Source organism: Girardinichthys multiradiatus, chromosome 13, assembly GCF_021462225.1.
Source record: "Girardinichthys multiradiatus isolate DD_20200921_A chromosome 13, DD_fGirMul_XY1, whole genome shotgun sequence".
Classification (NCBI taxonomy): Eukaryota; Metazoa; Chordata; class Actinopteri; order Cyprinodontiformes; family Goodeidae; genus Girardinichthys; species Girardinichthys multiradiatus.
In genome coordinates, this window is record NC_061806.1 from 28,942,250 (window position 1) to 28,962,027 (window position 19,778).

Below are 19,778 nucleotides of genomic sequence, written 5' to 3' on the forward strand. Positions count from 1 at the left end.
TGATGATAAAACAATGGAAAATAAAATATTCCTCTGATTAGGTTATCTTAGGATGTAACTCCAGATGGATCGATTGATCGCCTCCCCTCTTGTGGGCAGCACCATATCTATAACGATATTTTTGTAAACTTAATTTCTAATACAAATTTGACACACTGCTGGAGAATTAGAAATCCTAATGATAGCGTTTTCTCTGTGTAGAATGTCCAATGGAAATGGAAATTTAATGTTACTCTACATGTCTCTCAACTAAAGTTTGTCTTTATTATAGAATCATCACATGACATGGTTCAATCCTTCCGGAAATGGCCAATGTTCTAGGCTAGATTACTGGTTAATCCCTGATAATCTGGTAAATAATATTTCAAGTTGTGAAATCTCAGCGGCTCCTCTTACAGATCATTGTTCAGTTACTTTGTTTCTCTCTTTGAATAAATCTAAATCATCTTCAAACTTAGCTTGGAAGTTTAATAATAATCTGCTGAATAATAAAACATTCTGTTCAGAAGTTCTGAACCTCATTAAGAATATTTCAGTAATGGATTTGTCTCCCTTAAATAAGTGGGAGTGGTTTAAATTTAATGTTAGGATAACTGCAATAAAGACAGGCAAACTTTCTTCAAAGCTGAGGAGACAGAAACAATCCCAATTTACTGGCAATATTAATTTTCTATGATCAAAATCATTTTTATTGTATGAAGAGCTGGGTCAGCTGGATGTTTTCAAATCTCAACTAGACAATGTTTTTCTGGACAAAGCAAGGGGGGCTTTCATCCACTCCAGGGCTCGGTGGATTGAGGACGGCGAAAAGAACTCTTCATATTTTTTCAGTTTAGAGAGGCAGAGACAGTCCAAAAAGAAGATTGGGAAACTAATCATTAATGGTAGCGTCACTGAAGACCCGGTTTTAATACATACAGCTATTAGAAATTTTTATAGTGATCTTTATTGTTCTAAGTATTCGGAATTCAATTGCCAGTCTTTTTTTGATGAAATTCAGGAATCTGTTGAAAAAATGAATCTTGATTTTAGAAACCTTATGGAAGATGACTTAAGAATCGAAGAGCTTGACGTAGCAATACAGCAAATGGCAAAGGGTAAATCTCCAGGCCTAAATGGGTTAACCACTGAATTTTATATTTTCTTCTGGAAAGATTTATGAAAACTATTATTTGAGGCCCTGCTGGAATGCATTTCAAACAATAGCCTCTCTCCCACCATGAAACAAGGTCTGATTACTCTGATCCCCAAAGCCAACAACGATCCTTTATTACTAGACTATTGGAGACCCATCACTCTATTATGTACAGATTACAAAGTTTTAGCTCTTGTTTATGCCAATTCCTTAAACAGTGGATTAGGAACGATTATTAATGAGTGCCAATCAGCGTTTTTAAAGGGAAGAAATATCCATCATCATACTAGACTGATTTTTGATATGATTGATTATCGTAGCTTTATCAATAGTGACAGTTTTATTTTATTCTTGGATTTCTTTAAGGCTTTTGACTCACTGGAACACTGCTTTATAATAAAAACCTTAAAATATTTTGGCTTTGGGGAAAATGTTTGTTATATAATCAGATTATTTTATAGAGACATAAGTAGCTCAGTTTCCCTGGGAACGAGTATGACCCCCAGTTTCTCAATGTCAAGAGGAATCAGGCAGGGCTGCCCAATTTCACCTAAATTATTTATATTAACAACTCAAATGCTTTCTGTACTAATTATGAAAAATTAATAATAACTTGCATGGTATTAAAATTTTTGATAAGGAATTCAAGATAAGTCAATTTACAGACGATACAACAATTTTTCTCAGAGATATAACTATGGTAGACATCGCGCTAAAATCCATTTTAATGTTTTCCGGAACGTCTGGTCTGTCTCTTAATATTAATAAATGTGAACTTCTGCCAATCCATTCCAGCTCTGTCAAGTCTGTTGCCTCCATAACAGTTAAGTTCGAAGTTAAATATCTGGGAATATTGATTTCAAAAAATACTATTAGAAGAGAGGAGGAAAACACTGGAAGATGCTTGGATGATATGAAGAGATCCTTGAACGGTTAACTAGAGATCTGACTATTTTTGGACGAACCCTTCTATCTAAACGGTGTATCTGGTGTATGTTCGGTTCAAATCTAGCCAGCCGTCAGCTACTCTACTGTGAAACAAAAGCAACCATATTTGCACACGTCTTTTTAAACAGATGAAAAATATTGGATGAACATACATACACACACGTATATGTACATATTTGTTCCTCTTATGTTTGCATCTTCTCTAAAGTTTAGATATTTATATTTAATGTTTGTTCACTGTGAGCATTTGAAACCAAATTCCTTGTTTGTGTGCAAAAACTGGCCAATAAGGCTGAAATCCGCCTGTTCTTCTCTCAGAGATGCTAAACATTTTACTCAGGTGAGAGTAGCATTACTCCAATCAAATGTCTTTGAGCTGCAGCGAGGATAAAAATGGCGGTCCGGGCCTGGAGCCCCTGAGGAAGGTGTCCAAGCTCCGCCCCTGGCTCGGGTTTAAACGCCGGCGAGTCACGTGACCTCAGGTCGCTTTCTGCCGAGCGGAGAAAGTGAAAAGCACAACTTCCGTGTTCCGCCGCAGATCTCACAGAGACACGAACCCGAGCGAAGGGACACACCTGAGGGGCAGGTAACCTGAAGACAGCGGGTTCGGCCGGGTTCTGACAGGTACCGAGACGTTCTGTCTTCTGTCTCCTGCTGTCAGCTTCTCAGTCTGCTGCTTTCATCGAGATACAAACAAGTTCCAAACCTGAACAGGTTTTCTCTGAATCAGAAGCGGTGAAATAATTACTGAGCTGTTAAACCAGGGACTTTAAAAATAAGTTATTTTTTCTAAAATGTCTCCATGAATAATTTGTTTAGTTTATTCTATCAGAAAATTAAGAAAAGCAAATCAGAATAAAGGCTAAAACTGACCATAAATAATTTGTATTTAAAATATTTAGTTTTAAATTCATTTTAATTAAACCCATCAACAATTATTATTGACATTTTGATCATAATTATCTTTTTTCTTCAGCAAAATTTAATGTTCTGATTCTTTTAATGAGGTTTTTTAAGTCTGCTACTGATGCAGTGATGAGAAGGTTAATCTTCATGTTTTATAGTAAAACTTGTAAATCTCTGATATGATCAGGGTTTAAAAGATGGAGATTTTGTTCCCTGCAGACTGACCAACGTTATGTTTATTCATGAATGTTTTTGTGTCCTTCTAAACTCTGTTGGGTCTTATCTGCTGCTCTTCTCTACATCCCCGGTGAATCATCCTGATCAGGATTTTTTTCAGGCAGACGAGACATGACTGAGATGAGATGAAAGCAGATGTTGGTCTACTTCCAGCTACGCAGCCGTGGAGCAGAACCACCACCGCACACCTGGACGTCTGTGGATGGGGCCCCTGTGAAAAGATGTTGGAGCCGACCCCTGACCCTCAGCGTCTTGAGGCTCAGTTGAACTTCTTCCATAAACTGGGATTCTCCACAGCTCAGGTGAAGGCTGTCCAGAGGAAGTTTGGCACTGACACGGACAAAGTGCTGGGAGAACTGGTTCGGATTGGAGCCGGTCGGGAGGACAAGCAGGAACCTGTGACCACCGTGTCCGTGCTGGTGCCCAGAAGGGACTCCAAGGCCAGGGCCCCTGAGCTGCTGGTGCCCGTCACAGACTCGTCTTCTCTGAGCAGAGAATATAACGGAGAAGATGGAGATGCTCTGAGAGCTGTGGTGATAGACGGCAGCAATGTGGCCATGAGGTGAGACCACTGAGAGCTTTCACATCATTCATTCATTTATTTATTTTATGAAGGTTCAGTCTTTATGGAAAATCAGGAACTTTTGCTCAGTTAATCTTCCACATATGAATATTTAGATCATTCCACCCAAAGGGAGTTGAAGAGTCCTGGTTTTGGTTCTGAGATGAAATAACTGACCTTTTTTTTAACTTTTATTAACATTTAATATTTACTTTATTGTAAAAGTATTCACACCCTGAACCTTTACACATTTTGCCGCATTACAACCACAAACTTATTTGCTAATAAAAATCTGAAAAGTGTGGTGTGCATTTATGGTCAGCCTGCTGAGTCCAAACTCAGTAGAACCACCTTTGGCTGCAGGTCGTTCGAGGTTTGTCTCCAGCAACTTTGAACATCTGCACAATATTTTGCTTATTCTTTTCAACTAATTAGCTTAGGCTCACTGAAATTAGATGGAGAACATCTGTGTACATCAGTTTGAAAATCTTGCAAAGAATTGTTTGTTGGATTTAGGTCTGGACTTTGACTAGGCCATTCTAACACGAGAATCTGTTTTGATCTAAACCATCCTGTTGTATCTTTGGCTGTATGTTTGAGTGGTTCTCCTGCTGTGGTACCGGTGTGATCAGGGAGATCTGTTGCATGTTGGCCAGAAAGTTCACTTCTGGTCTCCTTTGATCTGATCATCTTCTTCCACATGTTTGCCGTGTCTCCTACATGGGTTGTAGCTAAAGCCAAAATTCTTCTGGATCTCTTTTGCCTCTCCTGACATGTGGAGAGCATGACTAACAGTTGTCCTGTTTACAGCTTCTCCCACCCAAGCTGTAGATCTCTGCAGCTCTTCCAGAGTTACAATGGTCCTCTTGGCTGCTTCTCTGATTAATGCTCTCCTTGCCCAGCCTGTCAGTCTAGGTGGACCTCCATGTATTGGCAGGTCTGCAGGTGGTCCATGCTCTCTCCATGTTCAGATGATGGATTGAACAGAAGTCTGGGAGATGTTCAAAGCTCGGGAGATTGTTGTAGAACCTAAACCTGCTTTAAACAGAACCAGAACTTTCTCCCTGACCTGCTCCTTGGTTTCCATGATGCTGTTGTTCTCTAATGTTCTCTAGAGAACCTCTGAGGCCAGAAACAGAAGCAGTTAGACTAGATTCAAATACACACAGCTGGACCCTGGTTGCTCATTATGAGATGGCTGGATTTTATTTAGGGGTATAATTTTATGATATAGTTTTCCTTTCACTTCACAGGTTTCCCCTTCCTTCTAGTGTTCTGTTACATTAAATCCCAGTTAAATACTTTAAAGTCTGTGGCTGTAAATCGTGGACAAAATGTGGGAAAGGTCAAGGGGGTTGAATACTCCTCTCATGCTCTGTAAAGATGTTTATTTGGAGATTTATGCTTTACTACAGCGAAGTAAGAACACATTTAGTCTGTGTTTTAGTTGTGCAGTAATTAGTTTATTATTCAATAATTAGAAATTAAACTGGTTTAAATCGGCTTTTTCTCTCTGATACAACCCAGATACAACCCAGTTCCGGTGGAGTTGGGACGTTGTGTAAAATGTTCATAAAAACATAAAACAATGATTAGCTAATCCTGTTTAACCTATATGCCACTGAATCCACTACAAAGACAAGATGTTTAATGTTCAAACTCAACTTTATTGTTTTTTTGCAAATATATTCACAAAATCTGATGCTTGCACGTTCCAACAAAGCTGGGACAGGGGCAACAAAAAGCGGGGAAAGTTGAGGAATGCTGTTTGGAACATTTCACAGGGTTATGGGAAACAGGTCAGTGTCATGATAGGGAATAAAAGGAGCATCCCTGCGGGGCTCAGTCGTTCACCAACAAGGATAGGGTGAGGTTCAGCACGTTGTGAACAACTGCGTGACCAAATAGTCCCAACAGTTTCCATGTATATTTATATAACAGTTGCATATAGGCTGAACAGGATTAACAAATCATTGTTTTCTGTTTTTATTTACATTTTACACAACAGCACAACTTCACTGGAACTGGCGTTTGTAGCTTGTAGTCTTCTTGTTTGATAAGGAACCGTATGAAGTTCTCAAATCTTCCTTCAGAACTGCAGTGAGGATTAACTGCCATCAACATTCAGTTATTAAACTTAAACCTGCTGCTGATTCAGTTTCAGTCTGACGCTGGTTCTGCAGTGAAACTGAAGTTCTGAGATGACTCCAGTGAACGTTTTGCTTCTTTTTTGCAGCATCTGTGACCTCATGAGTCCGTTTACAGCATGTTGGGTTTTATTTCCCGGTCTGTAACAGGATGGATTTACAGGAGTCCCGACTCGAACCAGGTTAATCTTAGTTTGAACTGGACCCGTTTCTTTCAGCAACAATAATTCCTGACTCATGAAGCAGCTTTACAAGTTCAGCTTACTGCAGGTTTTTAGTCTCAGCTGCACACTGGGATCAGAACCTTCTTCTGAATCAAACTCAGCATGTTCTGATTGCCTGACTGGACACGAGGCTTCAACAGGGAGTTGATTGCTTCTGTGGTTTAAAAGGTTTAGATATGAAAACATCAAACAGCTTCTCAGCAGAACTTTAGTCACCTCGACCACGGACCTCCTGCTGTGGTGTCGCTCTGAATATCTGCTTTATAGAAACTCTCTAAAACAGTGAAAAATAATTTAACTTTGACTTATTATGACTTTATATTGAACATTGAAGTCAGGGTTGGTGAGAAGCCTTTCCAACATGCAGGGGTCCTACACAGTCTTAAAAAGTCTGGAATTAGCTTCACCAGTTTCCAGGTCTGGATGAAGATAGAACATTTTTTTTTCCACTTTCTTCTTTGCTCCATCTTTTAAAAGAGAAAAAGGCAGAGACTGTCACTGTTTGGTCGTTCCAGGTTAGGCCTTGTGTCCAGAAGTTCAGGTCTGAATTGACTTGAGAGCCCACAGTGGGTCTGCCTCGGGTGATGGATTTGGGATTCTCTGAACCGTTTGGGTTTTCTCATGGAACATAGAGACAAAGCGTAACAACAGCACACATATGTAGAAAAAACGTGCGCTAAATATTTTCTACAAAGCTGCAAAGTGACCTGGTTTGAGGATCAAGCATAATTAATCTGGAAATAAATTAGCCCAGAACTTTGAACGGTTTGAAGTTTAGCAGCAGAATCGGGGCAAGGAGAGACAGTAGAAAAACCCAGAATAACAGTTCTAGTGTCGCTGTAGAGAGGATGCACAAAATATGCTGGTGCTTAAGCACAGATACGGGTTAGGGATTAGAGTTAGGGGTACGTTAATTTTAAAATCTCAGTTTATCTCACCAGTTTGCTGGTATTTGGACCAGAGGCACAAACGCAGCAGAAAGTTTGTTCTGATAAACTTCCTTGTTGTTGTCAAAACTGGAGCAACGTGTAGAAACCAGAAACCCTACACATGAAGTTCTGTCTGCAGGGTGCTTTCAGCTTCATTGTAATCCTACCGGTAACATTGGGTCACATCAGGATTTGCATTATGAACAGGAAAGTCCAGCCGAAGTTAAGCATTGAATCATAAAGGACTCGGTGTTATAAATCTGGACAGTAACCTGTGTCCTGCTGTAAGAAGATTAGAACAGAGCAACAGCAGAGCACTCTATGAAAATATGAAAGGAAAATGTACAGATCAATATCAGTATAAAAACATGATTTAATTTTTAATTTAATTTCCCTTTGGGATTAATAAAGTATTTTTGAATTGAATGATAAAATGTTGAAGACCAGGGGATGTTCAGGAGATATTTACGGTCTTTACAGCTCAGAGGAAGGAGGTGAATCTGGTGGCACAAGACGAGTCAAACACCTAATGTGACAACCCTGGTTTTCTGAAACATCTGACATTGACGCCAAAGAATGGAAAGCATTAACACACGTTCTCCTGTTTTCCTGATTCAGACACTAAGTGAGGTTGAGGAGGAGGAAGAGGAGGCAGCGGGAGAAGAGCTCATGGTGGCAAAAAGAGTAGCCACACTGCATCATTGCTCCAAAATGTCTTCTTCTCGTTTTATATTTGTCATGCTTGGACAAACTGCTAAAGCAACTAACAATTTTACTCATGAAGGCTGGAAATCTCACAGTGTGAACCTGGCTTAACCCAACCAGCAAACACATCATCATTTCATCAGCTCAGAATAGATCATTGCCTTCAAAATGGAGTCCTTTAAGACAGCTTGAAGTTTGAAACATTCAGATGTTTTCAACTTAAAGATCCAGGTGGATTGTGGCTGTTTTTATTTTGGCCTCAGAAGAAAACCTGTAAAATATTCTGACATAAACTCCTTAAAACCATAAAACGTTGCTGTGACTGGATCAGTGACTGTGTTTCTCCACAGACGGCTGAAACCAGACGTCTGTGTTATCAGATATGTTAGCTAGTTATAAAACTGGATTTAATGGTGAAAAAAATTAACTAATATGAAATGATTAGTACTCTGCCTCCACAAAACACCACCCAGTAGGTTGGCGTGAATGAAAAAGTACCTCTTACATACTCTGGCCCCCTTTTGGGGTCATTTCCTTCCCTGTTAATCAGATTTTCTCCTGGTAGCTGCAATGGAAACAGTGGGCGCTAAATAAAGGCCCCAAAAATGTATCCCGGTTTAAAGGAGAGATGGGGATCTCCAAAGGCTGTCTTTAAATGCAGAAAAATCTTATCTTACATTAAAACCGTGAGTTTAGATGCTTAAAGGAGCTGTAGCTGTTCCAGGATCAGGACGAGGGTCTTATCTGAACCACCTAATTTAGCATTTAGCTGTATTCTGTTCAGGCTAATTTAGATGCAGGTTGTTAGTCAGGATGTTTTCAGAGGAGGAGGCAGAGCTGTCACCCGTTTTAAAAAACTGTCTAAGATTTCCTTTAAACCTCAGAGAGGATCGGCTGACGAGTCGAAGACCTTCAGGGGATTTCTCTCGCAGCTAAACCACAGTTTCAGCATCAGAGTGTCAGACAACAAACCCCACAGTCAGAGAATGTAGGTCAGTGTGAAGGCAGAGCGGCTTTAGAAATGTTCAGGCGGCAGATTAAATCAAACGGTTTCATCAGGTTTAGTTTATACGGAGCGCTGAATGTTATAAAAGCTGGACTGTGTTAACAGGGACCTTCAGGACTTGTTTTAACAGAATGGTTTATTTAAACTTGACAGTTAAATGTTGAACCCTTTCCAGCAGGAAGCCTCGGTTCTTTGTGGAAACCTCTGATTATTAAAGTTCGTGTTGATGCAACTTGCTCATTGCTATAGGCAGGAACTGTAAGTTAACTGAAATGAGTTGATGGGAAAATGACCGAATCTCTGCCTGCCGTAGCGTTCCTGCATGAATGATTGAAGACAGAGTGTGAGGAAAATCAAACCCTTTGCTTTTCCACATTTCTGCTGCATCCATCATGCTCACCTGTCCAGAGAACCTGTCTTTTTATCCGTTTGACCTGCTCTTGGCACATTCTGTCTGCAAACACCTCTGTGCGGTTTGAATGCACACCTCTCCATGCAGGTTCAGGCATGCCATAACTTTCTTCTTGAATATGCAAATCTGAGTGTACCTTTTAAAGCATTTTTTGTTAACCAGAAGCTTCGTCTGAGCAGGAACAGGCCTGACAGTGTTTCTTATCCAGACTTCGAGCTTCCCCAACATACGCCTACTGCCTGGGAGTATGAAACTGGGACCAGTGCATTCATTCCAGCTCTTTATTTTGGCCAGTCCTGGTGTTCCTCAGTGCTGTGTGTTCAGAATACTTTGTTTCTTAATCTTTACTCTGATTGTCATCACATATAATAAGTCTGGATGTACTAAGTGTTCAGATGATATCCTTTTATTTCTGCCTTGTGACTCATGTAACTGGGACCTGCTCCAAAAAGGAATCAGTAAGGTACTTTACTGGATTTCCTCACAGCGAGCTCCAGGTCTCGGCGATAACAAGGCCCTCCTCAAATCATCTGACTTCATCAGGGAGGAATCCTGTTTGTTTGGCTTGGTGCTTCCAAACCAGAGATGTGGATGTTGTTTCTATGCTGTTGCAGATCATAAAAGGGGGTGGACTTATTCGTGATGAATCGCCTGCTGTCTGGGCACAGCGAATATTTCTCGCAACGGTGCTGATCTTTTGTGGATTGGATGCATTTACCTCTGGCGGGCCTTTGCATAAATATGGGTGGATAATTTCCTGAAAGCATTCAGGTCGTTTTACCTAAATGCAGCAAACTGTCAGCGCCAAGAGACACTGTTTGCTCATTTGCATACTGTTGGACCAGATCTGTAGTGGTCATTGGTTTTTACCAAACTTTACTAAGTAGTTTTATGTTATTTACAAGTATGAATTAATGTGAAAGCAGAAAAACCTAAAGCAAGTTGTTAAAAAGACAAAAGTAAAAAATAAATGCATAGAAGTTGTTTGAGTCATGGATGAATGAAATGAATGAAGATGTTTGAATAATCTTCTGCTTGTATTTTAGTTTATCTTTTAAATTGTCAGCAGCAGCTCTGAAGGCCATCAGACCCTGAACTGTTTATGTCTGAAGCAACCAGAAAAGCTGCACATTTAACCCTGACATCTGATTGGTTAGCCTACACCGCAAGTACAGGTCCTTCTCAAAATATTAGCATATTGTGATAAAGTTCATTATTTTCCATAATGTCATGATGAAAATTTAGCATTCATATATTTTAGATTCATTGCACACTAACTGAAATATTTCAGGTCTTTTATTGTCTTAATACGGATGATTTTGGCATACAGCTCATGAAAACCCAAAATCCCTATCTCACAAAATTAGCATATCATTAAAAGGGTCTCTAAACGAGCTATGAACCTAATCATCTGAATCAACAAGTTAACTCTAAACACCTGCAAAAGATTCCTGAGGCCTTTAAAACTCCCAGCCTGGTTCATCACTCAAAACCCCAATCATGGATAAGACTGTCGACCTGACTGCTGTCCAGAAGGCCACTATTGACACCCTCAAGCAAGAGGGTAAGACACAGAAAGAAATTTCTGAACGAATAGGCTGTTCCCAGAGTGCTGTATCAAGGCACTTCAGTGGGAAGTCTGTGGGAAGGAAAAAGTGTGACAGAAAACGCTGCACAACGAGAAGAGGTGACCGGACCCTGAGGAAGATTGTAGAGAAGGGCCGATTCCAGACCTTGGGGGACCTGCGGAAGCAGTGGACTGAGTCTGGAGTAGAAACATCCAGAGCCACCGTGCACAGGCGTGTGCAGGAAATGGGCTACAGGTGCCGCATTCCCCAGGTCAAGCAACCTTTGAACCAGAAACAGCGGCAGAAGCGCCTGACCTGGGCTACAGAGAAGCAGCACTGGACTGTTGCTCAGTGGTCCAAAGTACTTTTTTCAGATGAAAGCAAATTCTGCATGTCATTCGGAAATCAAGGTGCCAGAGTCTGGAGGAAGACTGGGGAGAAGGAAATGCCAAAATGCCAGAAGTCCAGTGTCAAGTACCCACAGTCAGTGATGGTCTGGGGTGCCGTGTCAGCTGCTGGTGTTGGTCCACTGTGTTTTATCAAGGGCAGGGTCAATGCAGCTAGCTATCAGGAGATTTTGGAGCACTTCATGCTTCCATCTGCTGAAAAGCTTTATGGAGATGAAGATTTAATTTTTCAGCACGACCTGGCACCTGCTCACAGTGCCAAAACCACTGGTAAATGGTTTACTGACCATGGTATCACTGTGCTCAATTGGCCTGCCAACTCTCCTGACCTGAACTCCATAGAGAATCTGTGGGATATTGTGAAGAGAACGTTGAGAGACTCAAGACCCAACACTCTGGATGAGCTAAAGGCCGCTATCGAAGCATCCTGGGCCTCCATAAGACCTCAGCAGTGCCACAGGCTGATTGCCTCCATGCCACGCCGCATTGAAGCAGTCATTTCTGCTAAAGGATTCCCGACCAAGTATTGAGTGCATAACTGTACATGATTATTTGAAGGTTGACGTTTTTTGTATTAAAAACACTTTTCTTTTATTGGTCGGATGAAATATGCTAATTTTGTGAGATAGGAATTTTGGGTTTTCATGAGCTGTATGCCACAATCATCCATATTAAGACAATAAAAGACCTGAAATATTTCAGTTAGTGTGCAATGAATCTAAAATATATAAATGTTAAATTTTCATCATGACATTATGGAAAATAATGAACTTAATCACAATATGCTAATATTTTGAGAAGGACCTGTAGATTCTAGGCCAATCATCTTTAATTATATCATTATTAGCTCCAATCTGCCCATTTTAGTGTAAATCATTCAAATGAAAAACAAATGTTAATTAAATGTCTGTTATAAATTATTTAATTTTATTTAATAAAGTTTAATTTTAAGAGGGCGAGGCTAAACGCTGCTAAAGATGATGGTTAATCAATCAGATGTAAGGGTATGTCGTATTGCACTGCAGTGAGCTATGACATCATTAATTACTGTAATTCCTGAAATGCTTGATTTTAACATGAAAATCAACATTTAATTATGTACTTCAACAGTTATTGACTCTTAAATATCAGGGTATGTGTCATTATTTAAACTGTAATCTAGATATTAATTTCTCTATTAATTGGATTGGGTCACTTTTGGGTCTCGACACCTGCAGCTCCTCAGCTTACAGAACCCATCTGCTATGAGGCACACAACTAATCTGAAAATGCTCAGCCCACCTTTAGATTCAGGGATGTTCTGGAAGCTTGTGTGGTCCACTGGTGAGGGCGTCCGGGTCGAGAAAATTTGGCTCTGCGGCATTAGAACCAGTATGACTGAGGCAGTGATTGCACATGGCCGATCGGTTCTGCTACTTTATTAATGATGTGAGGAGGGTTTGAAACACTGGACTCTTTGTTCTGAACTGTTGCCTCTTTCTTTTCCTGGTTTCCATGTACTCGCTCAGCCATGGTAACAAGGAAGTTTTCTCCTGCCTGGGAATCCAGCTGGCGGTGAACTTCTTCCTGGACCGAGGTCACACTGATGTCACCGTGTTTGTTCCGTCATGGAGAAAAGAGCAGCCTAGACCAGACGTTCCCATCACAGGTATGAAGCTTCCTGCTGCCAGAGCTGGCTGAACCTGCTTTCCTGTCCAGAATGAAGCAACGTTTTACTGCTTCAAACTGCAGCTTCAAATATCCCTTTTATTTTTATTTTAAACTGAATTAGTTTCAGTTTCAGATATTTGTCTATTTAATTGATTAAAGAAAAGAATATGTGATTTTCTCACATATTTAGTGTCAAACCAGAGCAGCTCTGAACATCTTTGACCTTCACAGGCAGCGCGATGCTGCTGGAACAAATCCTGGCTGTTTTTGAAATGTGTTGGACAGATCTTCTGAGCATATTTGATGCGCAGAGACTCAGCCTGTCATGGATTTCCATTAATATCACCAGTTATATTTTGTATTTCACTTCATAACTTGACCAAACTTGGAATTGTCCAGATTTATTTGGCCAAAATAAAAAATAAAAACCCAAACCCAAATCCCTGAGGGAAAAACTAATGAAATACACGCTGAAAGTAGTTTTTAAGCCGGACGTGGTTAGCTGTGACGCTCTGATGGTAAAACCCAGCTCACGTTTAGTTCTTCTTTCCAGACGTTATCTGCAGTTTTTGAAGTAGAAATCATGAAGGCAAAAATTTGGGTTTTTCCACTAGTTGACATCAAATAAGACCAACCATCTGCTGCTGCTTCACGGCCTTCATCTGGAAGCAGATGCGGCCTGTTTGCAAAATGAAAATGCAAAGATGTGTGGGCTTGATAATTAACCAGGTCACATCAGTCTGCTTGGAAATAGCAAATTCAAGAAGCAGCAGCAGTTTCCTGGAAAACAACCAAAGTTAAAGTTTCCTCAGTCAGCAGCTTAAATCTGTAGTTCTGTCATTAAAACCTTTATCAGCTGGATCTGCGGTCCCTTCCAGCTTTTCACAGAATTACAGACTGAAACTGTCGCTTCAAGACTTAAAGTTTGAGCTACAAACAGAAAGGAGTGGCATTTAAAGATGAAAATGAAATTCACCTTCTTTTAATTCGAGACTTGTTTTTTCTAGACTAAATGCTGCAGACACATTCTTCATACGTCTCCAGAGTTTAATATTTAAACTTTTTCACATGCATGCTGCAAACTTAATAGAAAAACTCACTAATTTAAAACCCAAAAGAATTTATGAAATAAATCTTCACCTGTTTGCATAAACTGGCAATGTTTGTGGTGGCTCTCCAGTCCTGACCATCTGATTTCTGATCAGCAGGTCAGGTCCAAACAAAGTGTTTCAGTCAGGATTTATAAACAGCAGCTTCTGATGAAAACTGTTTTAACTCAACAGTAAGTCTTGGTCCAAAGGAAAGAGGTTCTGGAACGGGTTAGAACTCGTGCAACCCAACTAGCACTAGAACCAAATGTTGTCAACCAGCTCTAGAATAATAGAGTGTAGAGGATGGAAGCAGTTTAAACCATTTACTTACAGAAATATGTAGTTTTATCTTTTAGAAAAGCTGCAGAAACACATAATTTAATTTTAATATTCTAACCCGGACCTGGAAAACACAGAGATGTGCTGGAACCTGGTACCTTCAGCCCTTTAGCTAAAATAACTAGATGTTCTGACATGTTCTATCTGAGCAGATCAGCACATCCTGAGAGAGCTGGAGAAGAAGAAGATTCTGGTGTTCACACCATCCCGCCGAGTTGCAGGAAAACGTGTCGTCTGCAACGACGACTGCTTCATCGTTAAGCACGCCTTCGAGTCCAACGGCGTCGTCGTGTCCAACGACATGTACCGGGACCTGCAGGGCGAGAAGCCTGAGTGGAAGCGCTTCATCGAGGAGAGGCTGCTCATGTACTCCTTCGTCAATAACAAGTGAGCTCTGCCTTCTCATGGTACCTTCATCACAAACAGCGGCCTGACATTTCAATTTCATCCTGACAGATTTATGCCTCCTGATGATCCTTTGGGTCGACACGGACCAAACCTGGAGAACTTCCTGAGAAAGTTCCCGAGAACTCCGAAAAAACAGGCGTGTCCTTATGGTGAGAGAACGTGTCCTTCTGCTGCTGCTGTCTGAGTTCAGTTGTAGATGCAGACATGCAGTTCTACTAGGGAAATTCTCCAAGTTTAGACGTTTTATCTACAGAACCCAAGAAAACTAATGTCGTTTTTATCAGGTTCAAAACTGAAAACTAACCTTAACGGCTAAAAATCCCAGAACAGATTCCTCACTGGCTGATACTGAAGTTCAGTTCTAGCCAGGTTCTACTGATCATCATCAGTGTGAGAATCTGTCTAACAGCAGTTTGCTGCTCTAGAGAAAACAGCCAGTGAACATGTCAACTGGGTCAACATGTGGGCCACAACTAGTGGGACCTTCACAGTCCTGATCAGCTGATCTATGGTCAGCACCAGCAGCTGGTGTTAAACATAGCTGGTTTAGTCATTTGACCCGGTCAGTTTATGGACTCGGGGTAAAATAAGGTGTAAGCGGCTCACTGAGCTACTTGAACTCTGCAGGGCCAGAGTCTGTCTCAATAGAATCACAGTAGAACTGGTTCTGAGTGAGCTCCAGCACCAGTTAAGTATTCAAACCGGTTTGGTGGAAAAGGCCCCACTTGAGCCTCCTACTTGGGGCCCACATGCCAGTACTTTAAACTTTGGTCCACCTACAGCAGTTCCTTCTAGGCCCACTAAAACAAAAGAACCATATCCAAACAGAACATAAACGTTAAACCCAGATCAGACAGAAATGATTCAGTTAACAAGAATCTGTCATGTCTTAATCCGACACCAGTGGTACCAGAAGTGCAGTGATGGTGTGTTGCAGGCAGTTACTGGAGCATCCAACCATCAGAAGGTCAGCAGAACCAGAACATGCCTTGTTGACACATTAGACAGCGTCACCAGAACCTCCCTGTCTCTGCTCTGCATGTTGCCAGATTAGGTCCAAATGGATCATCCTGACTAGGCGCTGAGCTGTTTCTATCAGTGGGTCTAATAGAAATGAGGAAATGAGATTTACATTCATTACTGTTTATAAAACATGTTTATTTTTACAACTTAATATTCATAAATTCCTGTTTTAAAGAAAATTTGGCCTCTGTGTCACACGGTAAACAGAAAGCAACTTAAACTAAAAATATAAACATTCTTCAGTTACATTTATTACATTTTTTTTTCCTGAACAGGATTTTTTTCCCCACAGAATAAATCTAATAAAACTAAAGGATTTTGTTTTAAAATGTTATACTGATGAGTTTATTCTAAGGCTCAGTGTAGGAAAATATGCTCAAAATAAATCGGTTCTGTTAAAGTCCTCTTCTGTTTTCTTCTTCCAGGGAAGAAATGTACTTATGGAAACAAATGTAAATTCAACCATCCAGAGAGAGCCAAACAGTCCAACCAGGCCGTGGCTGACGACCTGCGGCAGAACGCCAAGAACCCACCAGGCTCTCAGAAACCAGGCCCGGGTCGCTGTAGACCTGTTCCTGATCTCAGCCTCGCTCTGAGTCTGGGAGATGAGACTGGCTCCCTACAGAAACAGGAACACGTAACTGTGGTCAAGGGGACTCATCGTTCAGGAAAAAAGTCCCAGACCAGGAGGGAGAAGGCTGGCCAACATTCGGACCATGCCTCCAAGCGGCACAACGGCTCTCAGGACCAGCTGGACTCTGGTTTGGGCTCCATAGACAGTCAGCTGGAGGAGAATGAGTGGAGTCTCCATAATCAGAAGTACAAAGCGTCGTGCGGGGCCGTCTCACATCAGTTCTGCTCCCCAGGTAGTTCAGCCTGCAGCTGCTGTTCGCACGGTTCTTTCCAGCCCAACAGGATGGTCCAGTTGAGCAGCCGCAGCGCAGATCTGACCCCTCACAGCCTGCCTTACCATCCCAGCTGTGACCCGATCCCAGTCAACAGGTCTGCATACAGTCAGCTCGCAGACTTCCGCCACAGGGGAGTCCAAACCTATGAGCACCTTTCACACTGGTCCGACCCGTTCAGCGCTCACCTTCCAGAGGCCCACGGCCAGCTGGGCAAACGTGCTCCATGGGAGGTCGCTCCGAGTTCGGCACAGAGGCAAGTTGTCCGTAAGAAGCTTCTGGCCATCTTCAGCACCCAGCTGGTGGACAAGGCCATGGACCTGTTCCCTCAGGTGCTGGACCCACAGGTGTTGGTGGCAGAGATCCTGATTCTCCAGAGTCAGAACTGGTCCCTGAGATGAGTCCAGCCCAGCTGGAACGTTTCGTCCCTCAGACCAACATGAGTTGGTGTGTTTTGGTACAGTGGTATCCACCTGGGAATAAACCGTCTCTGCATCCCAGAATCGGGTCAGGGACCCGGCGCTATGTATCTGATACAAATTGTATCTTAATTTTGTTTTTTAATTTAAACTTGGATTAAAGTAACGAAATGGGACAAACCACATCCCATTTATCCAGACAGCATTACTGCTTTTTATCATTTAGTTCTCATTCAAACAGAAACACTGACCCAAAACAAGCTGCGGTTCAGACCCGCTCAGAGTCCACTTAGTTAAGTGAATCAAACTGGATCTAGAAACATCTGTCATATTAGCATCATGTGTCATGGTTCTGTTCTGTTGAAATAAGTGAATTAAACCTGTAATCTGTCCTTCAGAAGCTTCAGGGTGTTCTGTTACCTTTAAATGTCACAGAACTGAGATGTTTCTGTGTGGAGTTCTTCGTGTGTGGTTCTATTACCATGTTGTTCCTGTTCTTGATTGGCCAGCAAACTCACCTGACCAGAACCTCATAGAACATCTATGGGCTGTTGTCAAAGAGGAAGATGAGAGACACCAGACCCAACAAGGTCAATGACCTGAAGGCAGATAGCGAAACAATCTGGGCTTCCTGAACACCTACACAGCACCACAGGGTAATCACCTCCATGTCGCAACGCACTAATGCAGTAATTCATGCAAGAGGAGGTCCAACCAAGTACTGAATGCATAGAAATGGGCATACTTCTCAGAAACCTGACGCTTAAAACATCTTTTTTTTGATTGGTCAGATGTGAATTCTAAATTTCTGAGAGTTTTGGGGTTTCTTTACCTGTAAGCCATAATCATCAAAAGTACAAGAAACAAGGGCTTGGAATAAATAACTTTGTGTAATGATATAAAAGTTTCATTTTCTGAAATGACTGGCAATAAATATTGCACTTTTACGCAAATTTTTGGAGATGTACCTGTGTGTGTGTGTGTGTGTGTGTGGGCAGGTGTTGAAGCATCAACATGGGGTTTAAATGATTCAAACAGATGCTTTTAGCAGAGATTCACCACTTTATTACAGTAAATGAGTCGATTTCATACAAAGACAGACAGGTTTGGGATTTTCCTCTGTCCTCTTCAACCGTCGTAATCATATGAACAATCCACTGGGTCAGAACCAACATTAAGAGGTTATTAAAGAAAAAAGCTAAGTACTTTGGTGTTTTTCTTGTTGAAAAGTGTTTTGTTCATTAACGGCTCCATCATCGTCTATGCGGGTGTATGGCCTGGTGGAGGACTGTATCTGAAACCGTTTTGGAGGAATCTGGTCTCATAAAAGGCGACTATGTCTTAGTGGGAAGAGTAGTCTTCTTGTGGGTTTAATTACAACTTTTTTCTGCCATATGTCGATGAGCTCCTGGGCAAGGCAGTTAACCTCAAGTTGGTTATCAATCAGTGTTTGAATGTGTGCAATTGGGCGATCGTGGCTCCAGTTTAAAGCGCTGGGAGTGGTCAGTGTGACTGGAAAGGCGTGATATAAGTTCAGGGCATTTACTTCCTGCTGGTGCTTGAAGTTCACCTTTCCGTCAAGGAGTCCGAGTCTTGAGGACATGGAGCGAACCTGTTTTCAGTTTGCTTGCTCCTATCATTTGTTGTGAGAACAGCCAGACCGCTGTATGTTTCTCCTTTTTGCTGGGGTTGAGGAGACGTCTCTCTGTATTGACAGTGCAAGGTTCTTCCTGTTGAACCTCTTCCCAGATCCAAAGGAAGGGATTTATCCTTTGGCTTTGCGCAGAGTTCCAGGGAGGACTGCTGGTCGGTTTACTCTCATTAACTGCAGCATTCTGTTTCTTGGTGGTGCTAGCTAGTTGTTTGTTAGTCTTATCACTGTTATGAATCATGGGTAGGGTTGTTTCATTACCATACCCAACATTTACCTCCACATTCACTTAAAGCCGGAGAAACTTAATTTCCATCACTGTTATTTTCCAGAGAAGTTTGTTCCAGTCATCTGTGGAAAATCGAGGCATCTTGTACTGATTAGCTTGTGCTGCCATGAAAAGTGCAGCTGCTCCTAGCATCATCTGGTCCTTCTCTTAAAAGCAATTAAAAAATAGGAAACAACTCTGCTGAAGAAACTCTCAAGAGTGTCACTGATTTAAAGTGGTTTAGTTCAGGTTTTCTGTAAGCAAACGAAGAACAAGAGGAGGGCAGAAGGAGAGAAAATGATAGAAAGGTTTCTGGATTATAAAAAGCTGTACGAGGCTTGAAATGTTCAGCTGCAGTGAAGACTTCAGAACTAAAGGGCCAGAACCAACTCCTTCTGAGGTGTGTTGCCACCAGGGCAGAGCTTCTTCAACACTGACAGCAGAGTGTGTGAGCAGATTAGTACACATGATGCTGGTGCAGACAAGTCCTCCTGAATGTTTGGGACATCTGGAAATTCAATACTTTGCCAAAGAAAAGCTGAGAGCTACCATGAGTCACATGTGGTGCCAACAGTGATGGATCCTGATATAATACTTGTGTGGGGTTCTCAGTTCTGCCCAAGGACACATTACCCATGAGTAAACGGAAGGATCCAGACGTCCTGCAAAGTGCAACATCTTCCAGTAATCCAGGAACCATCTGGTTATGATCTGTGGAAAAGTGATGAAGTGGAATAATCAGGATCAGAACATGGAAATGTTGGATCTCTGGCCAGGAAACCAACCAAGAACCTTTGGTCAGTTCTACAAAGTAAATGGAGAAACAGAAGCCGATGGA

At 41.5% G+C, this 19,778-nt stretch overlaps 1 protein-coding gene across 3 annotated transcripts; it reads left to right on the forward strand.

The window, feature by feature from the left end:
• The first annotated feature begins 2,565 nt into the window (after nucleotides 1–2,565).
• On the forward strand, nucleotides 2,566–17,418 carry zc3h12ab (zinc finger CCCH-type containing 12Ab). Of its 3 annotated transcripts, none has more exons than XM_047384293.1 (6): nucleotides 2,566–2,707; nucleotides 3,315–3,788; nucleotides 12,695–12,834; nucleotides 14,419–14,653; nucleotides 14,723–14,823; nucleotides 16,123–17,418. In XM_047384293.1, exons 2-6 carry the CDS (start codon nucleotides 3,352–3,354, stop codon nucleotides 17,001–17,003), a joined length of 1,794 nt encoding a protein of 597 aa, XP_047240249.1. In that variant the 5' UTR covers nucleotides 2,566–2,707; nucleotides 3,315–3,351; the 3' UTR covers nucleotides 17,004–17,418. The 3 variants fall into 3 exon arrangements, with proteins under 3 accessions (XP_047240249.1, XP_047240248.1, XP_047240250.1); XM_047384292.1 differs by having other exon boundaries at nucleotides 3,327–3,788; XM_047384294.1 differs by having other exon boundaries at nucleotides 2,569–2,707; nucleotides 3,380–3,788.
• The last annotated feature ends 2,360 nt before the right edge of the window (nucleotides 17,419–19,778 follow it).

Coding starts and splice junctions, on each gene's coding strand:
- zc3h12ab (XM_047384293.1), top strand. CDS start 3,352: ATGAAAGCAGATGTTGGTCTACTTCCAGCTACGCAGCCGTGGAGCAGA. Junction 3,789..12,694: donor GGCAGCAATGTGGCCATGAG/GTGAGACCACTG, acceptor GTACTCGCTCAG/CCATGGTAACAAGGAAGTTT. Junction 14,824..16,122: donor AAAACAGGCGTGTCCTTATG/GTGAGAGAACGT, acceptor TTCTTCTTCCAG/GGAAGAAATGTACTTATGGA.